The sequence below is a fragment of the Lingula anatina genome, chromosome 1 (assembly GCF_051362555.1).
Source record: "Lingula anatina isolate TDL-2025a chromosome 1, LinAna3.0, whole genome shotgun sequence".
Taxonomy (NCBI): domain Eukaryota; kingdom Metazoa; phylum Brachiopoda; class Lingulata; order Lingulida; family Lingulidae; genus Lingula; species Lingula anatina.
The window spans coordinates 10,955,353-10,973,779 of NC_141767.1; the positions used below are offsets into that span (position 1 = coordinate 10,955,353).

At 38.0% G+C, this 18,427-nt stretch overlaps 3 protein-coding genes across 8 annotated transcripts; 2 read left to right on the forward strand and 1 right to left on the reverse strand.

Annotated features, from left to right (window-relative positions):
* The first annotated feature begins 1,270 nt into the window (after positions 1-1,270).
* On the forward strand, positions 1,271-8,718 carry LOC106153747 (uncharacterized). Of its 5 annotated transcripts, none has more exons than XM_013527837.2 (4): positions 1,271-1,483; positions 3,916-4,329; positions 5,313-5,595; positions 7,808-8,718. In XM_013527837.2, exons 2-4 carry the CDS (start codon positions 4,060-4,062, stop codon positions 8,092-8,094), a joined length of 840 nt encoding a protein of 279 aa, XP_013383291.2. In that variant the 5' UTR covers positions 1,271-1,483; positions 3,916-4,059; the 3' UTR covers positions 8,095-8,718. The 5 variants fall into 5 exon arrangements, with proteins under 5 accessions (XP_013383291.2, XP_013383290.2, XP_013383292.2 ...); XM_013527836.2 differs by lacking the exon at positions 1,271-1,483 and adding an exon at positions 1,490-1,626; XM_013527838.3 differs by lacking the exon at positions 1,271-1,483 and adding an exon at positions 1,722-1,869.
* LOC106153748 (uncharacterized) lies at positions 5,571-7,161 on the reverse strand. Its single transcript, XM_013527841.2, has one exon. The coding sequence runs from the start codon at positions 7,054-7,056 to the stop codon at positions 6,343-6,345; it is 714 nt and encodes a 237-aa protein (XP_013383295.2). The 5' UTR covers positions 7,057-7,161; the 3' UTR covers positions 5,571-6,342.
* A 992-nt stretch (positions 8,719-9,710) lies between the features above and the next one.
* On the forward strand, positions 9,711-13,128 carry LOC106153643 (uncharacterized). 2 transcript variants are annotated; one of them, XM_013527643.2, is made up of 2 exons: positions 9,711-10,086; positions 11,357-13,128. In XM_013527643.2, exon 2 carries the CDS (start codon positions 11,780-11,782, stop codon positions 12,980-12,982), a length of 1,203 nt encoding a protein of 400 aa, XP_013383097.2. In that variant the 5' UTR covers positions 9,711-10,086; positions 11,357-11,779; the 3' UTR covers positions 12,983-13,128. The 2 variants fall into 2 exon arrangements, with proteins under 2 accessions (XP_013383097.2, XP_086856122.1); XM_086999996.1 differs by lacking the exon at positions 9,711-10,086 and adding an exon at positions 10,093-10,215.
* The last annotated feature ends 5,299 nt before the right edge of the window (positions 13,129-18,427 follow it).

Consider the following 18,427-nt stretch of genomic DNA (forward strand, 5'->3'; position numbering starts at 1 on the left):
TTACAACCTATAGTCCTTTGCCCTTTTAAGTAAAAACACCCTCTTTTTCACTTCAGAAAAATGTGTATTAGTAGTCTTCAAGGTCCTTTACACACTCCCTGCCCCCATTTGTTTTACCATGTTTAAACTAATAATATTTGTAGTTTCTCAATCCGAGGAAGACTTTCTGTGAGCTACTGGTGCTTACATGTACTGTATGTGTCCACACATGGCTAAATAGTCTAGTTGTGGACTTGCAATTTCTCTGTCATATCTGGCACTGGCAGTCTATATTGGCACTAACAAACAAAAAAAACAGCAAAAATGCATTTCGAAAACTTTTCAAAAGAAGTATTCATAATACTGATAATGATAACTAAAAAAACATAAATAAATAAAATAAAAAAAAAACGTAGTAGGCCCTAATGTTATACGTTCTTAAAATTTTTAAATTCTGTGTGACATCTGTTGATGAATAAAAATTCATGTAATTAATTGTGAGACAAAGCAATCTTCAACAATCTGATTTCCCTTCTCTTGAAATGACATTTAAAAGTTCTAAAATATAAATCGTTTAGGTTTTTATTCTGGTTAATGGACAAAAATTTGAGTGCGGTGCGGGAAAGTAAATCGCTCTAATAACTATCACGACCTAACGGCTTTTTTAATGTTCACTGGCTTTATAAGATATCTAAAAGGGGCATTTCCATAAATAATTGTGTGTAACACCGGGAAACTTGAACTTCAAAATGTAGAGTTAACAGTGATTACATGTACCCACCATGCTTTGAATGAATATGCTAGACTACACTTCTTTTAATATATGGTCAAGTTATAATTATTGGCTTGGAATTTTACAAACATTGAACTTTATTTGGTTGTATGTCAAACCTTATAACATACACAGCAAGTTGTCTTCAGGTGAATGTCCGTCCATAAATGTATTGCCTTATCGAGCTAAAAATGGTAAAAGAAGACATAGTTTGAATATATATCTGTGAAAGTATTCGCACCCTTCATGCTTTTCTTAAATAACTTTTGCCCTCCCCGTTCTTCATACCAGTTTTCTGCTATTACATATGAAACAGTTAAAAACTTTTGTGCAATTTTGTGAAAAACATTTATAATGCACCGGTAGGCATACTCTTCCTTTGAGTCTGTTCTGTTCGTATTCATCCCATACTCATCCGGACCTTAATGCAACCTTGGCAGTGAATCAAACGGCTCATCTTTCAAGAAAACAAGGTAGATTCTCAAGCCATCCGACACCCGAGGTCGTTTAGTGACTTCACCTGAATAGTAAAGAGCACAGCGACTCACAACCAAACACTATATTAATCCTGGCCGGTCTGTGGCAAGTACTAGAGTTGACTTACTCAGCGTCTTATAAGACATTTTTGTGGGATTTGGTACCTATATAAAATCGTCCAGCGTTTCATGCGCGGAATTACAATCTATTACGTCTACAAAGCACAGAGGTTAACTCATACATCATATACACTAGGTAAGTGGATTCATGTCAGGTAAATATGACGGCATTGCTGAACTGCAGCGTAAAAAAAGAACTCATCTGGAGTGAGTAGCTCAGAACTTTGGTGGATATTGTCTGTGTCACGTAGATAATAGCGGTCCAATATTGCAACTGTGGTACGTATTATAAAGGTGTTAAGGTTCAAGATTTTTTTCATTTTGAAGCTCTCAGTACATTCTAGGTTTTGCTTGTATTATAAGTGAGATCGTTAATGGGTGTGCATTTCCGTGTACACTTGAGGAGCGTAGACACTCAGGTACACTGATACACGGTAAACAGTCGTGAAATAATGCACGGGGAGGACTAATATTTACTTGTTCGCTTTACTTACAAGTAATATGAGCGGCGCACACCATCAGGTAATTATGACTCGTACAGCTTTAAGCTACGGATAAGACTGAGATAAAGTAATTAAATGTACACGCAAAATGATTTTTAAAAGATACTTAAAGATTAAAACAGGTGTTACTGGTCAACCCCTGGTATATTTTACTGTAGATTTTTAAACAAAATGCTAATGACGCCTACTACGCACTCGCTCATATTTGCCTTCTGGTATGTTATTGTGAGTTGTTTTAAAACAAATCACTGATGTGAGTTTTTTATGTGTTCTAACTTTACATTCAGCGCTCTTTTATTCAGTTGTTGGCCCACCAGGCCATATACTACATGTATATGGTTATGTATTTATAGGTTGATTTATGCGGCAGGGTGCCCTGGTAGGGTTTCTACAGAATCACATATCCGACATATTGGGGATCAGCAAATCTCATTATTTTACTTCACTCTCATTAATATGCATGTTGTTACATTTCCAATATTTGCAACAAGGACCAAAAGATGGAAAAATATGGAGAATGAGTTGCAACAGTTCGAATCAGGTACACAAAGCACGTGATATGGTTCAGTGATTCCGTCCGACTATCTCAGATTGTACACTTCTAATAAGTGTCAGTATCAAGCCAGATTGAATGAGCTAAGTTGATCGGAATACGTCGTCTCAGCTTATTGTGGCATTACGTGTGCTTTAGACTTTTCCCTCACATCTTTATAGTAATCCATCCATCGAGTATAAACTTTTTGTTATGGTTTCGGTTGCAGCGTCAACAAAAGGTAGAATAAAATGCAAATAGCAGTTGAAATTTCCCTTTTTTATGTATAAAACTTTAAGTCAATATCTTTCAGGTCTAATTGAATGCGTCATTATAGCCGTTCCGCCTCATAATAATAGCTCTAGCATGTGAACTGAAATTTAAGTCTATTTTTAAGAGGAAAAAGCAAGGCATGGGCGACCTCACGTATTTGTATAATATAATCCACTTCTGTGAATTACTAACGTTTTTAGTTCTATATTATATTATTGTTATACTATATCATTCTTAAGTTGGGTGGGTTTTAAAGTGTCTCCTTAATGCGTGTAGTTAAGCGGACATGGGCAGGCAGAAAGTCGACACGTTTACCTCGCCGTTGATGTATCATACATTGTAGTCATTATTCACCTGAAACAGGGTGCAGCAGTTCACGTGGAAAAGGTCTAAAACTTCTTTTTCTTAGATGGAAGTTCACCTTTCAGTCTCCTTTAAGAGTCATAAACTAGATATGTCAATTTGATTAACCGCACAAAAGGTAGGGTTTTTATAGCATTTTTTGTTCTGTCGCTCAGAAACCGTGGTGTGCGTTTGCCTTTTAATATGCTGTAAGTGCATTTTAATATACATAGGTTTAACCTGGGAGTGTATGATGATTCTGACCTCAGAAGTTGTCAACGAAATCCATCTTTCATACTCAAAGCACTGCAAGCGCTTGACAGGAGTGGAGTTAAGAATTACTAAGATCAAGCAGTTAAGTTTCTAAGATCTAGTAGGAATAGGCTGACAAGGAAAAAGAGAAAAGAGTTTGTCTGCAGATAATTGCAGCAGTAGTAATTGTCAAATTATTTTGTGTAGTATAAACTCTCAAAGACTGCATTAAGTAGGTAGGAGAGCGGTATTGTTTGTTTAAAAGTTTTCTACAGCATCGGTATAGGTTATTTATTTACTAAGGAAGGGAGATTAATACTTTTTCGAAGAAATGCTTGTAAGATGAAGCAACAAAGATTTTTTATCAGATGATTATAGAAAGCCCTGTTAGCAGATGTCGAAAGGGGTTATATAAAGCCGCAGCATGTGTAGATGGAATCCAGACTATTTAGCTAGCCGGATAATGCAAATGCTTATTGCCGTTATTTCATCTAAAAGACTCCAAACACATTGTGTTCTGTTCCGCATGAGTTACCAAGTTTGAGAGCATTTTCCTCAATTTTCATTGTCTGCTATTCTTCGGCCACGTCAGAGCATAAATAAAATTATTGCAGTGCATTGCCACCGCTGGGATACTTACATTATTGGTTTTAATCATCATTCCAGGGCTGTAAAACACATGGGACAAGAAATAACTTGAAAGGCGAGGCAAGTAGCTTATGCGGTATACTCCCGACCCAGAAGTAATAAACATCGCAGCAGACCCAGTGAACTACTCGGGAACACGTGTTTCACAACTTCGGGATTTGCATGCACTCAAAAAACCAAGTTTGCAGGGAAAATTGTAAATTCGTATCATTCTTTGTAAATTTGAGTATCATGAACGGCTCAGACCATGACGATGATGAAAGTTATTTTGATATGAAGAATGATGGGCTCATACCAGATATTCCGTGGGAAGAGGTTAAAGATTTGGGGATTATGAAGGAGTCATCTTGTGCACCTCCGCAGATTCTGGAAGAGTTAGAGGACCCGAAGATGAGGATAGATTTTAAATTAGCCTGGATTAGAAGTGAACTGGTGAGCAATATATTTTGATTAAAAAGAATGATAAATAGGCCTATGTTTCAAAGCTTTTTGAATTAATTTTCTAAAAATCTATATTGTGTAGGTTGGTGAATTTGTTTACCAAATTTTAATCATCCTCCGATTTGTTTCAATTTGTGCATAACGATTATGGAGATAACAATGAAAGGATGGTAAAAAAACAAATGAAATCGAAAGATGTGTTCATCTACTTAAAGACTTCCTCAACGACCTACATGTATAACTCAATCTGTGTGTCCATACACAAGTATTTACTTGGCCTTAACACCGGCTGACCATCTAAATGAAATATTTTTAATTGAAAGAAATTTTAGTTTATCGTTTTGTGATTACGTACAGTATATCTTAAAAGATGGCAGTGGCATCTGAGGAAGAGGATTTTATTTGAGAGGTCGCCAAGAGATATGCTGCGAACAGAGGAGTCAGCAGATGGCAGCAAACACATTTTGACCCTTCTACACGTCAGACTATTAATGACGAGCTCTTACAAATGACACTTAAGATTCCTAATAAAATCCATAATTTCCCCAGTAACAAATATATCATGTCATAATTCCTCTTTCTACCGTAATAAGAGGCCTAGATGAAAATTTATTTCACTGTTGGGGATATAAGCTTACAATTTTTGTACTTAGAAGAAATAAGACTGTGAAATGGGTTTATTCATCAACACCGCGTAAAAAAGATGCCCTGTACAAACAGATGAATTTGTACATGCTGCCAGAATAAATGAATATTAATATATTTTGTACGTGATTCATGCCATGTATTATGTAAGTGGGCACGAGAAAACTGTTGAAAATGTTCCCGCCTTTCTTAGCTCACTCCAGTTTACTTATATGTCTGTCCTTCCACCCGTCTGTCTTTTTGTCTGATTCCCAGATTTAGCAGATTTTCTAATGACGATTCAAGCTATATTATATTATATTATATTATATTATATTATATTTTCACAGATAAAAATGCGACAGCAGGACGAAGACATTCTTGGTCAACTTCTTCAGATCCACGATTCTATCATGCAAATCGCACACTACCGCTCTCTTCCCAGGAGGCGCATAAGTCGTGGTGGGTCGCCTATTATCAAGAGTGAAAGCATGCGAGTGCCCCCAAACTACAGTCGCCTTGGTGTGCCAATTTTCCCCACCAAAAAATACAGTGAACCAGAGAAGATACATAGGAGCTTTTCGGAATACGAAGAAAACGATGAGGAGGACGATGCGTATTATATTTATGACGGTAAATTATTTTCATGATTTTCATATAAAAATTAACAATTAACAGTACTAAAAACCCATAGAATTACAAATAACACAAGTACAGTGTGAAGCATCAGTGCATATAACTTTGTCATTTTGGTGCAGATTAGAGCAGTTTAGCTTTTATAAAGCCTTTCTTCATACTTCTAAACAGTGCGTTGACAATACAAAATGTTCTTTCCAATGACACTTCTAGGGAACTGGCAATATTGCGCAAAAATCTTTAATTAGGGTATTTAAATGACAAATCTTTTATCCAAAGCGAATAGTTATGAGATTATACACTCCATATTCATTCAAAGACACATTAAGAAAATACATCAATAATGAGAAGTAAAAACAGATAAGTAGTGGCCTCCTGGCGGAATGTCGGGATTATACATAGGCAAGCTTCCAATGCGTTATAGGCCCACTATATCGTAGGCAAAACTTGGCATAGGTACCGTGTTTAATAAACAGACGATAAACTCGTCCAAAGCATGTTTGTTTCTCTCACAGGAGCCTCAACACAAGGCATGTTGCGTACCCTATATCGTTGGCAAAACTTGGCAGAATGTGCCCTGTATAATAAGCAGATGATAAACTCGTGCAAAGAGTGTTAGTTTTTCTCACAGGAGCCTAAGCATTAAGTCTCCCGCTTACGAATATACATATCAATACCGGGTATGACTATTGAAGAAGGCGTGTCTATTGTGGCAAACAGACAGCTGTGTCAGGTTTCTATACGTCATCGTCTTGCTGCACCACGTATAACTGCAACAAAACCCAAGGCTGCTGCGCAAAATCCGAGCCCCACCCCTATTCCTAGGCTTAGCAGTGGGTGCTCCTTGACGAATGTCCCTATTGATGGTGCCAGAATGGCTACGAGTTGCGTGGACAAGAAAATAGTCTGATACTTTCGTTTCTGTTCAGGTGGCCAATTTTCAGGAAATTGAACCTGTAAAATGACATTCACCTTCTCGCCATCTCTCGTTGTAAAACTGATGATGGGTGTCCAACTACCAGCAATGATCCCATCGATTTTCACTCGATGTGTCTCACCATTGACCCCGGCGTCAATCTCCCCTCCACTGAGCGCTATATCATACGGAACGTGGACAGTAATAAAGGTCTCAAGTCCCTCACGAAAGAACTCTGGAATATTCCCACCATACAGAAAGTCTGCAAACACGGCGAACGCATCCTCTGGTGTAAACAGCTGGGCGCTCACTCCCGATGTAAATTTCTTTTCTCTGTCATATCTCGCTCTCTTCTCAGGGTCCTTAAGGACGGAGTACGCCTCTCCGATTAACTGAAATGTCTTTGTTGAATCTTGACAGCCTTTGTTTTTGTCTGGGTGGAACTTCAGCGCCAACTGTCGAAAAGCTCTTTTGATTTCCTCCAAAGAGGCATCCGGCTTTACTCCTAAAATTTCATAATAATCCTGAGTAGTGTTGTTCATTTTGGGTTATTATTTTTACATAGCTCAATCTATGACGACTTTTTACATTCAGGAAGAGGAAGACGCTATGTATGCGTATTGATTATCAGCTACGTCACTGGGAAATCCCATAAATCCGACTGAAGGGGGCGCGCATGTGTTATGAGAACAGGACACGCTTATATCTTATACAGTATTCCTCCAGGCCAAAACCTGCTAATCTGGTTCCCTGCCTTCTCCGTCGTTGTGTTTCATCATAAAATAGATTTCTGCATCTTTTTTTTCCTTTGTTTTCAATATGCTAAGACAATCCACGTACGTTTCTGCAATTCTAAAGTGATTTTTTCAAAAAATGAAAAAGATTAAAATCCTATCCAACGTGAACTCATCTACTATTACACTACAGATTCAATATTCAGATGAAAAAAGACTGTGTAGAATTTGCATGAGTCTCCAACATGACGTAAAATGTCTAAAAAAAGAGTTTGGGTCCGAACAAAGGTTTTGCTATTCTCTTGAAAAGGATTGTTTCTACTAGTAGCGTGAATTTGACATTAAGATCAACATGTTATGTATTTGCTTTGCAAGTGAAATAAGTACATATATGTATGGAAATAAGTACATGTATTTATTTATTTATTTATTTATTTATTTATTTATTTATTTATTTATTTATTTATTTATTTTTGCTAAAATGTGTTTCAAAACCCATAAGACGCTCTAACAGTTTATTGTTTTTCTCCGTATTTACACATCATTTGTTTGTTTTCAGATTCCATGACTTCTCTTGACTCCTTAGATTCCGTGGGCACGGAAAACGTGGACCGTGAATTCTATGATTCCGTGACACCTTTACCACGTTACAGCACAGTAACGCGATCTGTGTCCTTCAATGACAAGGACTGCAAGATAAAGCATACGAATTCTTTAACAAGATATGACGTTTCATACGAAGAATTAATGAGGAGGAGCAAAATCTGGAGAGAAGTTGAAAGAGAACGAGCAACAAAAGGAAGAGTCGATGAAAGAAAACTCGCAGCGTTAAAACTCATTATGTGATACGAGTATTTATAGTTACTACTAGTATGTATTAAAGTGAGGGAACATTACTGTAAACAGTTTAAGACAGGTGCCTGAAAATAGGGGATTCTTGTCACGATCTTGTCATTGGACGTAATAAGCAACTACTGTGCATGCGTATGTATGATTGAATCGATGAACGATGCAAGGAATGTCTATAACTTTTAATCATCCCAACATCGTCTGCCATGCACAGTGAATCTGTTATCACTTGTTATAGGGCGTTTATCTCATGCCTTTTTCTATGGTTTCTCTATCCGCCAGTTCTAAGCCCAGAAGAATAAATGGCATAACTTTTAAAAGCAGGTTATCCCAAGATCATATAGACCATTCTAGGGTAAAAAAAATTAACAAGACAAAAAAGACGCTGTTAATGGAAACGGTTATACAGGCTTCACATTAAATGCCTTTCAGCATTGATGATCGTGACTGCGCTTTGCTGAAAATTATCCTGTAATACCTTACGCATACCACGCGCAGGGCATTGGAGGGGTGTTATAGACATTGTGCATACCTGTTAATATTGACAATTGGCAGAGAGGGAGATTCCCTCGCACGCCCTACGTCCTCCACCCCGACACACACACACACACACACACACACACACACACGAAAAAAAGCTTTACCGGCCACAGGCTTCCCGCTTCGGAAAGCCACTTCGAGTTAAGAACTCACAACGCAACACAAATCTCTTGATTTGTATCAAAGTGAATGTTGTGTTTTAACTAAAATAAAGAGAATTGTAAGACAAAAGTATTATGGATACGCAGGCACGTGGCCAGAAAGTTCGGGAGAAGTTTTGCTTTCTCAGCTGGGTGAGGTGGTGTTCATTTAAACGTTAACCGAGGAAGTCTACTTGTACATGTAAATATCATTGATACAAACAATGCACGCGAATGGAATCTCGGTTCCTTTCCTTCGTCCCATTACAACATTATCAAATAAAGTCTCCAAGATGGTATTCATACAAAGATCCGAGGTTGTTTTGTATTTGGCATTTCCTCCTTATCGTTTGCTACAATCACTACCCTCCATCAATGAAGCTAAGAACGCATTTTTGTGACGTTCTAACGAAAGGAAAGAGAGAAACTGATAGATCGGGAGAATTTTAGTCTGAATAGGGAGAACGGGAAATGTGTCTTCAAATCGGGGAACTCCCGACGAGTTCGGGAGTGGTGAAAAGTCTGACCGCATGATTTAGTATTAGACAAAAGTGATATAAAATCGGCTCAGTGTTGGAGAAAGCAGGGTCATGCAAGAATATAAGTGAAGGTCTTTGAATTTTGTTAAAAGAAACAATAAAAAGTAGAAACCAAAACTCATTACTGCACGAACGCAGTACGCATGCGAAAGATTGATTATAATTGCTTCTTTTTATCTTTGGTTCCCCAACCAGAATTCTGGATAAACTGATAACCCATGCACCCCAGATGACGTGGATGTAAATAACAATATATCTCATTTTAAGTGCCCCCTTTCAATTTGAATTTCCTTTTCATAAAAATTAATATTATCTTAATCTTCTTATCAAGAGGTATAGAAATCGAAGTCGATTAAAACACCATTGGTTTTAACAGTGTTTATAAAAGCAGTAAGCAAATTTGCTGTTGAATGAACAAGGCAAATACGGTTGAATAAAGAGGTCTTACATATTCATCGGGACATTCATGGCCGCGTACAACGGTAACTAAGGCAGGTCTCTATTGACGCTTTTCAGCAGTTGGAACAAAGCGTTGTGGCCTATTTATTTTCTTTGTAGAGACCTGAAACGTCACATCGTGCCGAAAACCAGGGGAAATATCACGGTTATATACATGAATCAAGGAACTTCTGAAGCTTCTTGTGTTTGAATAACGGAGTAGCGAACGGCAGTCGGTCAGTAAGTGGCCTGTACAATTACAACTAATGAGACTGAGGGCTTTCAAGACCCAGCTTGAGCAGGCTGGCGAAGTGATCATTTCCCGCACAGTGGTAAGTATTGGCAGTAGGTTCTACACGGCTTGTAAGTGGCAATAACAATGTATTATACTGGATCTGTTGGTTCACATGTTTGGCATTTATCATGTAGCCAAGTTGATTTTTACGGGGTCAGTAAACAAGGTAATCTGTTCACATTAAAGTTGATTATTACAGAAATTGTGGCATATAAATCATCGTAATTTTTCTCACATTACTCTCTGTATCCACCCCTTTTAGATGCTTTAAATTGGGTATGACTGTACGTTTCGTTTCGTTTTTAAAATGTTGTTTCGTCTTACAAATGTATTTACCATAGAATCAAATCAAGTACCACATATGCCATAGTACCAGTCACGCTGCTACTAGTACATGTAAAAAAATCTTGTCTTAAAAACAACAGTACTTGTATTTTATGACTTGCTTTACTTTGATTGACAGTTTATATGTGTCGTGTATGTACGAATGGTTTACGGATGCTTAATCTACCTTATTGTATTGGGACTTCTTACTAAATTGAAGAGGGAAGGGAATATTGAATAAGCTCGTGAATACTACGGGTTGATATTTCAGCAACATTCACATTTTTTGCCTGGTTACTATAGGAACGTCGTTAATAAACCCTGGATTCAAGTGAATGATGTATACACATGTATGTCTTGTACATGTAGTAGCTCTGCAATCTACTGTATGCCAGCTCAAATGTTATCACGAACCATTCAAAAATAGAAAATGTACCCTTCTTCCCCTTTCAACCATCCAGTACAGTTAATAACTAACTTATGATAGATTCAAAATTTATATATTATTGTAGTTATATATTGTTAGAAAAAATGAACTGCCTTTTGTCTGAGAACTGAAGTTGGCAAAAGGAATATAATAATCGTAGCCAAATAGATAGGTTGTAGATGCCTTGTTGCGTGTGATAAATGTATTAGTTATATGAGAGCTGTTTACTCTTGTTGTTTAATGTAAACACATAGGGCCTTCAAATTCATAGTGGATATATGGGTAAAATGAAAGATAATATGAAGTTCGTGTATCCACAGTAGATAAATGTTCGATGTGGGAGACCAATAAAAGCTTTCGGACTTCGACTTTTTTATCTTGCAGATAAGCTAAGTGTATAGGAATTGTGTCAAATTCATTTGATGTTGTCTCAACGATATAGCATTTGTGAACTGGTCTGTTTGAAAACCATATATTCAGCAATAATCAATATCATTTAATATTTTGATTCATTTATGTTTAAATTAACAATGGAATATCTTTTATTATGTTCTAGGACATCGTTTGCGTGCTGTATGGGTCATCAAGGATGCTTTTCACTAAATAAATGCCTTGAATAGCTACCACAGCTGAGCTGTACGTGTATGAAACTTAATGACTAGTGAAGGAAGTGAATCGATCTCGACAACCACTTATTGCTGCTGTACTAAGTATTAATGCCCGCGATATGGATTTCCTTTAAGAGTTCAAAGGGGCACAAACTACTATAAAGGATAATCTCTACCTCAGGGTTATACATGAACTGACCACTTAGTTGTGAATTATTGTTAACGATTAGGCTATTAACGTTACGGTACAAGAGCTGTAGACAAAAGTGCATTCTGAATACTAGCAAACGAATGCCGTGCATGCGCAGATAGTATTCTAGTGATCTTATTAGCGAAGGTAACGGTTTTCTTTATTTCACTTAATAACAAAAATGCCTGCAGCAGCACAGGAAAAACCAAGCATTCTCTCCACGAGATTACAACGGGCATATAAAATTAACAACATCGAATACACGAAAGCCCTAGGAAAAATGCAGCTTATAGAAAAAGCGCAGGTCCATTCATTTCGGGTCACCAATAATGATATCAGACTAGTCAATTTGGCATTAGAACATATCCAAGCCTGTAGCGGACACAGCCCAGAGGGACTACCACCCGACTTTGTGGACGATGGTCAGAAAGAGGAAGCGATGTCATGTTTTTTATATGGAGAGAGAATAGGTTCCAGACGATTTGCAAGGAAACAACGCAAAGCAATTTCAGCCAACGACTCCCGAGTGCAGCGTCCTCTTTCAAAAGAAGAAGAAATCGAGGAAGAAGAGGATGACGAAGACGACGAGGAAAGGGACGAATTTGCTTTTAGTTCTCCTTCACCGCGGACTCGTCGCGTTCAGTCTGCAGCGGGATGTCGCCGGGACAGTGTTGTTAGTGACGCATCGTCTGAGGCCTCAAATTACAGTATGCGTCCTAAAAGCACACCGGCAAGTCGCTTACGAAAAAACTTGTCGAAACCAAGGTTTTCGCTTGGTTATGAAAAAGATTTTTTTAACTCTGATGATGAAAACGAAGAACTTATAGAACTAAGTAAAACTCCCAAGCCACCAGGAACTCCAAAAGTGGCATTTATGGATCGTTCTATAAGCAGGAGTCGCAGTGTTGGCGCAGTGTCTTTTACCCCTGGTTTGTCCCGGTGCACGAGTCGAGCGTCAACCCGCTCGCGCTCAAGGAGTTCCGCATATGCTGATCTGAATATAAACGATTTAGAAAAGGTGCTTCGTAAAAAGGTACGCATTACCTCGGCTGACTTTGTCATGCCCCGTAAGAGACCATCACGGTTCGCAGAGGGCATTGTAAAATCTGCTACGCCAAAAATGGCCCAAGTTGTAAACAGAGTGCAAGTGGCAACATCTTATGCACGTAGGTGGCGGAGCGCGGCCGCCGCTCACAGTCGTTCAAAAGAGAACGACTCAGCACCGTCTGTCCACTTTTTGCTTCCTGATATAGAGAGAACGGAACTCAAAAAAGCTTTGAATGAAGAAAGAAATAAAGTAGTCGAGGAAAAGGTAGTAGCTTTTAGGGAACAATATCCCATTAAGAGTAACAATGATGTCAGTGTTCAGGGGAAAGAACTATAAAGTCATTTTTACACCGCTAAATGCAAAGTCTGGATTGCAAATAGCTGTTTATTTATAGCTGTAACAAGATTGGTGCTTTTAAGTTATATGCTGTGAACTGAATACTATGGTGTTCTAAACTATGCAAAATAAACAATTTATGTTATTTTCCAAAATTTTTAATTATTTCCGTTCCAAAACAATCCGATTTGACTCTTATATGTTCAGCTTGAAATCTTTCTCATTGCGTTAGTTGTGAATCGCAAAACACAATATTGAAGCTGCAGAGAGTTTAGGCTTAGATGGTTATTCATTTAATATTGCCATGCTTTTCTGTTTGCAGTTAAATGGCAAGATATTGAAAGGGACTGTAGTTACTTTCCCGCCAATAACGATTTACTCTTGACTTTGATAAATAAGCATGATAAGTGTCGAGGTCGATTTGTTTTTGCTTTCACTACTAATTGACATTATATCTTTATCTACATTCACGGATAAAAAGAGATACAACATACTTACAACAATAAAAAGCGATAACAAACATCAGTTTGAGATACGTAATGTGTTCATGGGTTCTCAAAGGCTTAGACAACAAAAGGACACAAACCTTGAACAACCATCTGTTTCTTTTCTGTTTATGCAATCCACGGCAGATTTCTTTACTTTCATTTGCTGTAACTTCGTCTTACGAATGATTGTATATTATGTTTTAATCTTTTTGATTTTAATAATCATCTTACTCCGCTTCATACTGTTTTTCATGTTCACAATGCGTCAACGTGTCACATGTATGTCCACTGCTCTGTGGCGCCGCGGTGGCAAAATGAGGGATTACTCAATGCGTCATTTGTCATCGTAATTATGTTACCATTTAAGCAACAGTCTTGAATTATTTTAGTTAAGTAATCTTTTATCGTCAAACACACGAAGAAAAGACTGTTGTCTTAGACCTTTTATTCCAAATCTATGACCCACAACCGGAAAACTACTGAAGAAAAGTCCGATTTTACACTCGCTGATTGAATCTGAATGACATCTTTAAATAGAAAATGGGGGCACTCCGTTCGTAGTCCATTTTCATAGAGACCCAAAACTGTAATTATTGTATGGTATTGATAGCTGTCGTGATGACTGGAAGTATATTAAAACCGTAAATGTCATTTTCACCGAAACATGGCGTTGTTATTACCTCAAGTAGGAGATTGTGGAACAGGAGTTTTGGAAAAATCAATTCTACATAAATCACCAGCACTTGATACGTGTAATAGCAATTTTGTAAAACTTCCCTAACTTAATTTCACCAATGATGACCCACATCTAATTAAGCATTTTAAGTTGAATGATTAACACTGTCGACCTGCGAGCGTACAATGAATAACAGGGGTACTTACTGGGGGTATCAATCATTTTTGCCTCATACATGATTTCGCTCCCAATTTACAATGTCTTTAGGAAGGAGAGATGTAAGTGGTATTATCCCGGTCTTTTATAACTTGCAGTAAGATTTACTTTTGCGTTTGGTCGCTTTTACTTTCTTTTGTAATATTCTAGATCAGAAAGAATTTATAGAGGATACAAGCTTCAAAACGAGCAAATAAAAGTCGGTTCTTATCCGTGGTCTAAAAAGAAGTCAGTTATTAGCTGTGAGCTTTGATAAATGTTTGTAGGCATTATTTAATGTGCATCCTTCTTTGTCTTTTTCTGCTAAATATAGAGACCTAACATGCGACCTAGAAACGGCTATATGTGGACATTCACAAGCCTAGGTGATTGAAACTGCCATTAACATATACTGAACAAGAGATAACGTGGATTTGGAACTGAAGAGTTAAGGTGCCAGAATAAAACACTGAACACATATATTTCGTTAACAATGTCTGAGATGGTCGCAACTTTCTGTTATATTTCTTTTAAGTTCACTCAGAGAGAATGAGTACCAGTTTTATTATTCCTCAATACTTTGGACAACTTCATGGGGTATCGGTACGTTATAAAGTCTTATATTTGGCAAAATAGCTTTTCCCATATCTTTTATGTGAAATACTTATTTTTATATTATTGCAATAAAAAACTTTAAGAGTACAAAGACCTTTTTTCTATTGCTTTATCACCACCCCACCCGCTTAAGCGTATAGTGTGGCCAAACTTTAGGTTGGATCGATGCGTCCAAATGGCCTAATTGGTGAAAATTGCTTTTTTTCTCAAGTCATCTATGTAAATTACTTTTTTAAATCTAGGTATTAGTGCAGTAAAATATGACTTTTTAGAGCAAGAATTCCCCTTCTTGTTGTTTTGTTCGACGCCTCACGCGCTTCTATTTTTAAATCACGTCCCCAATTTATCGTCAATTAAACTGCTTTGTAAATTGGAGGTAGACACTGATCGGGTTTATATAAGTCGTTACTTTTCACGAAAATCGGCAACGGTGACGACAAAGGTGTGTGTGAACTGGAATCTGGTGCCACCGTTTGTGTTTGAATTTTTTTATTATGTGACATGAGCCCCTGATTAAATGTTCCATCAAACAAAGACATTAAAATGTTATTACCTTATTAGCTCGAGTTAACAAATTCACCCCTATGTATTTTTGATGCGACAGCTTTATTTCATAATACAAGTATGTCAATATTCATTTCCTTATTAGCGGATAAGGCCAAAAAAACCTAACGTGCCTATCTTCCTTGAGGCAAAGGAAGTGCATTATTGGCGAAAAAAAGTTTATTTTCATGAAATATTGTTAGGTACTTCTTATATGTAGCGCTTTTTTGTAAACGCTCACAAATAAGTGCGTGCTCCTGTGTTTCGATGTATTGCACAACTATAGACAGTGTAGGTAAAACGCAGCTTCAACCATGAAGCTTTTTATCATGACTAGACATCGTGCTTGTATGTCCATACACTGCCGATTCTGGTGTCCCTCGTTTGTTCTCACTTTTCAACGTACTCTTGTTAGCTATCACTCTCCTCTTTTACCGGTATCTTGACAACCTTTGTAAGCGGTCAGTCAGTTTATGAGCACCTGGCTGTTTTTTTTTTCTCTCTCAAAATAACTTTACTGTGCTAATTATTGTACTCACGAATTAATGTACTCAATTTTCCGATGGGAGTTATGTGATAAGGTTTTTATTTCTTCGCGTATTCCGCAACTTAAATCTTAAGGGGCTCCACAACCATTTGACAAATGAAGATCTTCATCTTATTGTACTTATTTTTCGTCATTGATTGTTTGGCTCAATAATTTACAACAGCATTTTTTTTCAGCGACGCATTATTTTATACATGTATATACTGTTCTTGGGCAGACCGATAGTAAACTCGTTTCGCCACTTGAGCATTGAAAAAAATCGCACATTTCCCTGCCTGATGTTTACAATTAAAGAAAAGTCACTCATATTTGGGTTAATGCACCACGGCGAGGGAGCAGCGTGACGTGCACATCCAATAGCATTTATCTGTTTCTATGATTCAATTTGTCATTTGGGTCGTTTACCTGCACCCCCTCTGCAGAGCGTTTACCTACACCCCACCGAGAGGGCGTTTACCTACACCCCGCCTGCAGGGCGTTTACCTACACCCCCTCTGGAGGGCGTTTACCTATACCCCACCGAAAGGACGTTTACCTACACCCCACCGAGAGGGCGTTTACCTACACCCCGCCTGCAGAGCGTTTACCTACACCCCCTCTGCAGGGCGTTTACCTACACCCCACCGAAAGGGCGTTTACCTACACCCCCTCTGCAGGGCGTTTACCTACACTCCCTCTTTATAGGCATTTACCTTCACCCTCTGCAGGGCGTTTACCTACACCCCTCTGGCAGGGCGTTTACTTACATCCCACCGGCAGTGCGTTTACCTACACTCACCTGCAGGGCCCGCTACAATAATTTTCATTTTTAACAAGGTTTATTCAGAGAAAAGGAGGCAAATAGTTGTAGCATTATATGCATTCCTTGAACAATCTCATATTTAAACTTGTTATGGAAGAAGGACATTTTTACATACCAAGTAAAAAATCCCAAAATTCAGTCTAAAATTTTTGCCTGTTCTATGTTTAAAATGACAGTCCTTTTATATATCTTTTTAAAACAATGAAATTACTCTTCTTGCTCAAGATTGCACTTTTGCTAGATGGAGGGGACTGACCTAAAAAAAATAATATCTTACATGATTATTGATGTTGCGGTTTGATGTTGCGGTTAACAACGAAGAATATGTTGCAATTCTGCTGATTTCCCCCAATATTATGTGACGCTTTATCGCATTATGTAAAGTGTTGATTGATCAACAAAATGGAAAATTGATTAGAATATACCGCACATTTTGTCTTACAAATGTAAAGCCTAGATTAAGCCTAGATTACATTTCAAGCGATGCCCGTGCGGTGCTCGTATACTGTACCCATAAATCTCTTTTTGCGCTGCGTCTGTGCTGAGGCAGAGTAGACGGTGGCTTTGCGGTATCGTTTGAAATGTTACGGAACCACGGCCCTTTTTTCGGCGTATGAGAAAGAACGAATAATCAGCGTAGAAATCGCATACTATTAAAGCGTATTTGCACCGTATAACCTGTGTTTTAATACCTTATGAGTAATCAAGGTGTGTCATCGTAAGAATTGCGTACATGCACCGTATATCAACGTATGAGTAACGGATGGGAACCGTATATCAAAGTTTAAGTAGCGTATACACTGTATGTCTGAAGGACGCGCGTATGAGCAATTGGGTACTGTAAATGAGCGTTTATTTAGTGTATATGACCGTTTGAGTCAGTATATAAGCGTATGAGTTTTGTTGATAATTATGAAGTGCAGACAAAACCCAGAGGATGCATTTGTCATTCGGAAAGCATGCGTTAGGTAAAAGCAAATGCGTTCGGCATACGCTTATATATACGCAAAGCATATGTAATACCCCGGTCACACTAGAGGCGGAATGAGCATGAATGCCGTCGGAAAGACAATTCTTTGTGCGTTTCTGGATATTCGAAGAGCATTCTACAAATTACGAGAGCATTCCAAATATTTTTACCCATTCTTGTGGCCGGCCCGAATGTTTTGCTCATGTTAAAAACTTTCGAAGTGCATTCCAAGTGGAAAATTATCGAATGGCATTTGACATTCCGACAGCATTCGAAATATTCTGATCACATTCGAGGGAGAACCGAAATGGCAAGACACTTCACATCCTGCTATAATGAGCCAGAATGCAACTCGAATGCATCTCGATCCTATTTCGGCCAGCAATTGAACTTCACTCGTACGGCATTCGAAGTGTATTCTAAATATTCTGACTGCATTCTGACAGCATTATTGATATTCCTAGTTTTCCAACTACATTCCAGCTGCATTTGAGAGCTAATACAACCAAAATGTGCACCAATCATTCCAGGCGGATTCAGGCGCATTCTGAGTATTCTAACGGCATTCTTACAAGAATTTAGGTCAATTTAAAATTTCTTCCCGAATGT

Excerpts from the sequence above, each read along its gene's own strand:
- LOC106153747 (XM_013527837.2), top strand. The coding sequence starts at position 4,060 with ATGCACTCAAAAAACCAAGTTTGCAGGGAAAATTGTAAATTCGTATCA. Across the intron at positions 4,330-5,312 it reads CCTGGATTAGAAGTGAACTG|ATAAAAATGCGACAGCAGGA; the intron begins GTGAGCAATATA and ends ATATTTTCACAG. Across the intron at positions 5,596-7,807 it reads TGCGTATTATATTTATGACG|ATTCCATGACTTCTCTTGAC; the intron begins GTAAATTATTTT and ends GTTTGTTTTCAG.
- LOC106153748 (XM_013527841.2), bottom strand. The coding sequence starts at position 7,056 with ATGAACAACACTACTCAGGATTATTATGAAATTTTAGGAGTAAAGCCG.
- LOC106153643 (XM_013527643.2), top strand. The coding sequence starts at position 11,780 with ATGCCTGCAGCAGCACAGGAAAAACCAAGCATTCTCTCCACGAGATTA.